The sequence below is a fragment of the Dendronephthya gigantea genome, unplaced genomic scaffold (assembly GCF_004324835.1).
Source record: "Dendronephthya gigantea isolate DGI-Jeju-01 unplaced genomic scaffold, DenGig_1.0 000137F, whole genome shotgun sequence".
In the NCBI taxonomy this organism is placed as follows: domain Eukaryota; kingdom Metazoa; phylum Cnidaria; class Anthozoa; order Malacalcyonacea; family Nephtheidae; genus Dendronephthya; species Dendronephthya gigantea.
Window position 1 is genome coordinate 385,776 of NW_021163147.1, and position 7,944 is coordinate 393,719.

Consider the following 7,944-nt stretch of genomic DNA (forward strand, 5'->3'; position numbering starts at 1 on the left):
CTAATTCGAATACAAATTTTCACCAACTTCAATACCAATAAGTTTACCAACCTTTCTAATGGCGTAGGCATCGGTATTCTCTTTTCCATCCTGTATAGGTATACCACGAACCTCAAGACAATCTCGTCTCGAATAATATTCAATCTCATTTTGACTACTCTTGAGAATACTGACCATTAGTTAACTTCTCTACATCAGATTTCAGACGTATATTATCATTTACGAGACCTTTGTTATCGCTTTCAAATTAATCAAATACTTCAACTTTATACATTAATTCATCATATTTCTTGCTAAAAAACTCAAATGACTCCTCAATCTTCTGCATCGTTGTATTCAGATTCGATACATTCAAATTAAGCGGATTTAACTTCTTTCATCCAGAAGCTTTTTCAGCAGTATTTCTAGCGATTTTTCATCCTTGGTGTGTTTGAAAATCCACAAAAGGTGTAAAGTGTGCTTCAAATATCAAATATCAAAAATGCAACAAATAAAATACAAAATTATTTCAATTTTTGGAGAGCTTTAAAATCGCCATCTTGACTCAGTCCCAGGCAGTCCCAGCAGTACTGTACTTAAAACTTGCAAGTAGCTCTGGATTCGGGGTGATCTTTCGCAGCTTTTCGTAGTCTTTATCCCGGCGATCAAACCATACTAGTTGCTCATCATGTTCATCATCTTCAAGGTCACGTTGACCTTCCAACCACTCATGCTCATTACAGACGCGATAGAGCATTCCAATCCATTTGTCCTGAGTGAAAAATAAATATATATGTAGCAATACACAAAAATTTTAGATAATTTTATACTTTTATCATGGGACAATGCTAATACCGTCATAACTTTAAATGCTTCCTCGTCAGTGGTTTCATCATCTTGCCGACATGCACTAGAGCAATGCCAAAAATGGCGAGTAATATGTGGTACCCAGTCCTTCACCTTTTTCATCACTTTGGGTTTTCCAAGCTAAATAGAAGTGGAATTGAAAATGTTGACACACAAACCAATATGGTCTTGATGCTTTTTGATTGGTGCCAAACATCCAAGCTATATATGAATCACCGATTGAGTTGAGTCATCTATGTATAAATCAAGGTTACACCATTCTATACTCCCTGGCAGATCGTTAATATAGATGCAGAACAGAAGTGGTGATAGTATAGCACCTTGAGGAATGCCATGGGTTATCGGGCGGGCTGATGACTTGGGGATCCAATGCGCACGTATTGGAATCTGCCTGTCAAATAGTCTTGGTATCATTTAACTGCTTCAGGTGAAGCACCAATACAACTTAATTTGTTTCACAACATCGAATGACTGACACTGTCGTCTGTGGAATGCCTTGGATAAGTCCAATAAAATTAGTGCCGTTGTCTATGGCTTCCAAAAGTTGTCTATGGTGCTGGTACACTCTAAAAACATCCGGGTTACATTTAACCCAAATAGGGTCAAGTCGTGACCAAGACCCTTTTCAATTCTAAAGTTTCTAATAAACAGTTCTTATAAGCAAGTCATTAGCAAAAACAAATACAAACATTGTCTGATATTATTTTGTAAAAGACTTACTGTTTTAGCATCTATAAATAACTTGATTGCTTCGTCCAGGCTGCACCTTTTCTTACCATTTGTTCCAGTCCGGAGGTTACAAGGAAGTAGGCTTAGGGCCATATTCTTTATTTGTTCATCTAAAATATTTGAATCAAAATTGAACATATTAATATTATATCTTTGTAAGTGTATCTGGAATAAAGCTTTTTCGGCGTTTAAAAGTCTCATCCGCGTTTTAACCAATCGGGTAAAACGCGGATATGGTATAAAATTTGCTTTACGGGCGTTTAAAAGTCATATACTCGTTTTACCCATTGGTATAAAATATGACTACATAAATATGAATATAAAATATGAATGTACAGAAGTTGTGCCGGTACACTAATATTCACTGATAATACTGTTTTAAATAAAATATAATCAAACAAATACCACATAATCTCGCTCTCTCTATAAGTCACAGCGTTCGTGTTACGTTAATAGTGAGCTTAAGCAAGTGACGTTTTTGACAACACGAACGGCATGAGTAACTTCCGGGGACTGGATCTAAAACGGCGGTTTAGATGTGAAGTTAAATATTTAGCTAACACAAATGTGCACAATTACGGCATCTGTAACGTCATTGTTTACATTTTTGTATTTCGCCTTCACAGACATAGCCGTTTTCATAAAAATGCCGTCTTTCAAACAAACCAGGGATCTTTTGTACGTAAGTTACTACAAGAAACTAATAACATCCGACCAGTTATTGCTTTTACTGGAAGAGAATACGTCTCATAATCCAGAATTTGATCACGGACAGTACGAAAAGTTTGACCTTCAAAGCATCCCAGAACCTGAATGTTTATCTTATTTCCGATTCAACAAGGCCGATATCCCTATCTTGGCAGAAGAGCTTGGTTTACCTGATACATTTCACTGCTATCAACGCACTACTGCCGGAAAAATTGAAGGTTTATGTATACTTCTTCGTCGCTTAGCGTTTCCTTGTCGCTATGCTGATTTAATTCCTTTGTTTGGTCGGTCTGTCGCTGAGTTAAGTTTGATCAGCAATAAAGTTATGGATGTAATTTACAATGCTCATGGACATAGAATGACGGAATGGAATCAGCAAATTTTGAGCCCTGAAAACCTCGAAATCTATGCAGACGCTATACATGCGAAAGGAGCAGCGTTGGCAAATTGCTATGGCTTCATCGACGGCACTGTCAGACCTTTGTGCAGGCCAGGTCAACATCAAAGATATGTGTACAACGGCCATAAACGACTACATTCAATCAAGTTTCAATCTGTTACTTTGCCAAATGGTTTGATTGCGAATATGTTTGGGCCAGTTGGTAAGAATCTGAGATTTATATTTATGTATTCAACTTTGACATATATAACAACCCTGTTACTATAACATGGGGTGCAATATAATAATTAGCAACCGATATCCAATGCAATATGATGCAATGCTATACAATGTAAAAGAAAATACAATATACAGTGCAATGCAATGCAATGCAATGCAATGCAATAAGCGCTTTCAGCAAAGCAGACCATTTCGGGTAATCAGGGCAAAACTGAAAAGAAATACTTGACTTGTGACCAATGCTCCTTTGAAATTCACTGCACAGGTCAATGATTTCCTTTAAATTTTGCCCTGATTACCCGAGATGCTCTGTTTTGGCAAAAGGGCTTATACAATATAATGCAAGACAATGCAAGACAAAGTCACATTTGGTATTTATGCTCATAATTTGTGCTATTCTCTGACCATGCATTGAGCAACAAGGTAGCTCTGATTGTACATTTAGAGGGGAAAAGGCACGATGCTGGGATGCTTGCAGATTCCAACCTTCTCGCATCTTTGGAACAACGTGCATACTCAACTGATGGACGTGCAATGTGCCTGTATGGGGATCCTGCGTACCCATTACGAGCCCACCTACAAACCCCCTTCAGAGAGGCTGCTTTGACTCCACACATGATGGAATTTAACAAGTCTATGAGTACGGTTCGAGTGACGGTGGAATGGGCTTTTGGCGAAGTCACAAGATCTTTCAGGTGCCTTGACCTAAAAAGCAACCTGAAACTTGGTCTCAGCTGTGTAGGCAAGATGTATTTAGTTTGTGCATTGATTCAAAATGCACTAACATGCATGTATGGGAACCAAACATCAAAATTTTTTGAACTAAATCCACCATCTGTTCAAAGATATTTTTCATAATTCTTGATTGCATACATCAATTACTGTACAAATTTGGTTAATCATAATTAATTAAAATTAACATAGTACAGTTGTAAATTTAAAGGAAATGAACCTTTCTTGTTCACTGTTTATCTGCAATTTTATGGTAAAAAATACCTCAACCAATTATTTGGTAAATTTTTAAATCTAGATCCTTTGAAATGGCAGTATCTAAAAAATTATGGACATTTGGCCTCATGAGAAAGGTTAATTTCAGTTGTATATAACAATTAAATTAATTAATATAATTTGTACAATTAATATAATTTGGTAAATACATTACAATGAAATTGAGTATTTTAATATAAATTATAATAATAAAGAACAACAATTTTGTCACAACAACATTTTTGTCATCATATATATTGTTTAACGGTCTGACATTTTTTCTATAATATTTAAAATGAGATTATTTTGTTGAACCATCATCATGCTAAATTGGTTCATATTTTGCTGCTGTATTGCCATCTGTTGGGCCATCATCTCCTTGAAGTCATTGTGCTTTGTTTCCTCTGCATCTAACCTTTCTCTTTCCAGCTCCATCTCTTTCTCTTTCATCTTCTGATCTCTGTCTGATTGCTTCCTCAAAAACTCCATCGTTTCATTTCCTGATCTTCTCTTTTTCACTTTCTTTTCTTCCATTTCTTCGTCCTCGATTTTCCTTCTTCTGGTTTCCCCTAATGTCTCCATAGCTTTCTTCCGGACATCAATGGCATTCTCTTTATCCTCCATCAATTTCTTTGCCTGCTCTTCACCTAGTGATGATCAGTACATCACTGAGTATCATATCTTACATGCTGGAGGGCAGAATTAATACAACCAAATATTTACTTTACATGAATCAATACCTTCTTTCACCCTTGTCTCTTCAGAAGTCTTTTCTTTCTCCATTGCTTCCTCAATGAGCAGGTCGAGCTCTGTAACCTCTGGTGATATTCCTGAAGCCCTCTTTTCAAAAGAGAGCCTGGTACGATGCTTCTTGCAGAGCAAAGCATATCTATCTTGAACAGACCGCCTATTCATTGTGTCTTTGAAAGAAGGATCTTCCAAGCCTTTCAAATTGTTGATCACTTGCTGCCAATAATCAGCTCTTTGAGATGTTTTTTTCTTGGCTTGGAAGGGATTTACCATCAGTACTTCCTTTAATAGCATGGTATCGTGCAACTTTGTCCATGCCATTGGAGTACTATAAAAAATTAAATATATACTGTTGGACATTATTTCAGCTTATTAAATGACTTAGCAGTCATTTATAGACGTAAAAATGGAAAAAAAATTCTTCACAGGCAGTAATACAGTATCAACTAATCAAGGTTCACCTTGTGCAATACAAATGAAATATTCAATAATTTAAAGACTCGCGACGTTTGTATCAGAACTTTTTGAACGAAAATAAAATGAACGTTTAGGTCATATGACTTGATTTTCATTCCACATTTTTCTATAAATCCATAATTATGAAGCTTCGAGCCTTGGCAGTACGTTTTACCTTTGAACTCCTTGAGTATTTTCGGATGCCATCACAGTTTGTAAGCTTTCAATCGCTTTCAGCTGAAAGTAGTAATATTACTTTAATAATATGTCGACAAATGACAATTTTTAGCAAAAAAAAAACAAAAAAATTGCTTTTACCTGTCACGTTTCTGTTGAAAAACAAGAACGCCAAAACACTCAAGTTGCCGTCTGTTACTTCGCCTCAAAAACTGCTCACGCCATCAAAATCGCCAAATTTACTTCCGGTTCACGTTACAGATTAAAAACGTCGCTTGCTTAAGCTCACTATTTACATACATTCTCGTGCCCTCTTTTGGACATGCGCACTGACCGGAATGACAGACACCCATTTCAAACTGTTCCGCTCATGAATATAAAATATGAATATAAAATATGAATACATTCATAAGCGTGCAAGTTTAGTATAGCGTATACATATTTGTATAATAGTGTATTAGATTTGCATTCCAAACTGTCGGAGCAGTAGAATATGTTGCATGGTGAGTAACCAGCTTGCTACTTCTACACAGGTTGGATTAAACATAGGCGTTTTAGCGCGGACACAATCTAATTTCACATGAAAGTACACATCCCCCGCCTTGCTGACTCTTTCACCTGATATTGGATGCATGTAACAGCAAAGCATTTTGGTAACGACAGGCATGTTAAAAGGTGGATGCGGTATATGGTTATTTGGTTTTAGAGCCTGCCCACAGCCAAAGAAAAATCGTGAATTTGGGGGACAGTAGTCAAGGTAATGAAGTTGGAATGCTCCACTTATTGGTTGAGGAACGAATGAAGTTGCTTGCGGTATTTGTGCACCCGGTGGTATTTGCTGCAGTATTTGTGCAACTGGTGGTATTTGCTGCGGCATTTGTGAACAAGGTGGTACTTGCTGCTGTATTTGTGCAACTATTGGAAGAATTGGCGGCTCCAGTTGGTTTGTTGGGAGTGCACTTGGTGGTTGTAGTGGTGCAGATATGTTCTCGGGTACAGGTCTCGACAATTGCATTCACAGGTTTAATGTTCTTGTTTCGTCCACCTTTTCTTCTATCTGTGGATTTCGCATTCTTCATTCTTCTTCCCGTATTCTTGCCGCTATCAAACGTTACGTACGATGTTAGATTCGCCGAGTCTGGACCATTTTTTTAGCCATCTTACGTAGTTCCCGAGAGTTCCGGCTTTATCGGATGCGGCAACAGCGTGCGCGCACAACTTTGCCGATTTGTAAGATGGGCAACCATCGCAAACGGCTTTCCCATTTTTTTTTAACTCCACAAAATGTGGTTTTATAGCTGTTTGGCTTTCAACCATATACGCACTCTCGTTACCGGGAGCGGCAATAACGCATATTTTATACCATATTTTACTCAATCGGGTAAAACGCGAATATGATGTTTAAAATTTTGTTTTATTGAAAAGTAAGTTTCGTAAATCCGTCCGTCCGTATCCGCGTTTTACCCTAACCCCAAATTGATGTGTGATGACGTCTATTGCAGTGGCTGCAGGACATCTTACTATTGCAATCCGATGCGCGATGGAATTTCGTTGCGCAGTTAAAACACAACCCCCTTTTTGCCAATTTTTTTTGCGCTCATTTGGATTGACAACTTTCGGACACTTTATGGTTTGGATCTTTGCAATAAACACAACCCGTAAGTTTTTCAAATCTCGCTTTGCGTGAAACATTTTTTTTTCGATTTTCTTCAGGTCGCGTATATATCATTGCCGGTCTGGTCTGGGGTATCTGCAATTACTATTTTTTCAAATCACTTCAGAACTATATTGCATTTCCATCAATGATCATTAAAATAATTTAATTTTACATCAATTTACTTAAATTTACAAATATATAATATTTACAAATATATGTTATTTACAAATATATAATATTTACAAATATATATAATATTCACAAACTTGCACTTTACTAAACTATTTACAGTTCATGCAATGAAAACAGGTATTTTCATGAACAGTTTTTGGGACATTGTCACATGATCGGTGGAACCATCGCAAACATTTTGAACATTCAATCATAAATTGACCTTCTGCATATGGCATCCTACAATGGCAGAATAGTTCTTCGCTTCTTGACTTAGTGCTTTTACCATTTGACACTTTGTTGGTTAGCGGCATGTTGTCCTCTTTTGGTGGCATGGGGTTACCAGTTGGTGAAGTGGTGTCATCAGTCAATGGTGTGGTGTTATCGGTTGGTGGTGTGGGGCCATCAGTCTGTGGTGTGGTGTTATCGGCTGGTGATGTGGGGCCATCAGTCAATGGTGTGGTGTTATCGGTTGGTGGTGTGGGGCCATCAGTCAGTGATGTGGTGTTATCGGCTGGTGGTGTGGGGTCATCAGTCAGTGGTATGGTGTCATCAGCTGGTGGAATGGTGTCATCTGTGTTTATGTCATGAAGTTCACTGGTCATGTAAGGTCGTAGTTGGTCATACGATACACTCATCTAAACTTACATATTCTTGGACATCCTCTTTCATTCCATTCCAACAATAAAAATTTGAAATTTTGTTCAATGTAGCATTGACACCACTATGTCCTCCCATAGCATTGCTATGGTGATGATGCAATATTTCCGAAATTTCTTCCAAGCTAAGGACAACCTTCTTTCGGATCCCAACTTTCCCACCAGTGTAATGTAGCTCATTATCT

At 37.5% G+C, this 7,944-nt stretch overlaps 2 protein-coding genes across 2 annotated transcripts; one reads left to right on the forward strand and one right to left on the reverse strand.

Moving 5' to 3' along the window:
- The first annotated feature begins 2,563 nt into the window (after positions 1-2,563).
- LOC114536498 lies at positions 2,564-3,982 on the forward strand. The gene is made up of 3 exons (XM_028557844.1): positions 2,564-2,885; positions 3,348-3,644; positions 3,933-3,982. The coding sequence occupies exons 1-3, from the start codon at positions 2,609-2,611 to the stop codon at positions 3,980-3,982; spliced, it is 624 nt and encodes a 207-aa protein (XP_028413645.1). The 5' UTR covers positions 2,564-2,608.
- A 168-nt stretch (positions 3,983-4,150) lies between these two features.
- On the reverse strand, positions 4,151-7,705 carry LOC114536499 (eukaryotic translation initiation factor 3 subunit A-like). Its single transcript, XM_028557845.1, has 3 exons — positions 7,387-7,705; positions 4,630-4,893; positions 4,151-4,536 (listed from the first exon to the last, which is right to left on the reverse strand). The coding sequence occupies exons 1-3, from the start codon at positions 7,703-7,705 to the stop codon at positions 4,151-4,153; spliced, it is 969 nt and encodes a 322-aa protein (XP_028413646.1).
- Between the last annotated feature and the right edge of the window lie 239 nt (positions 7,706-7,944).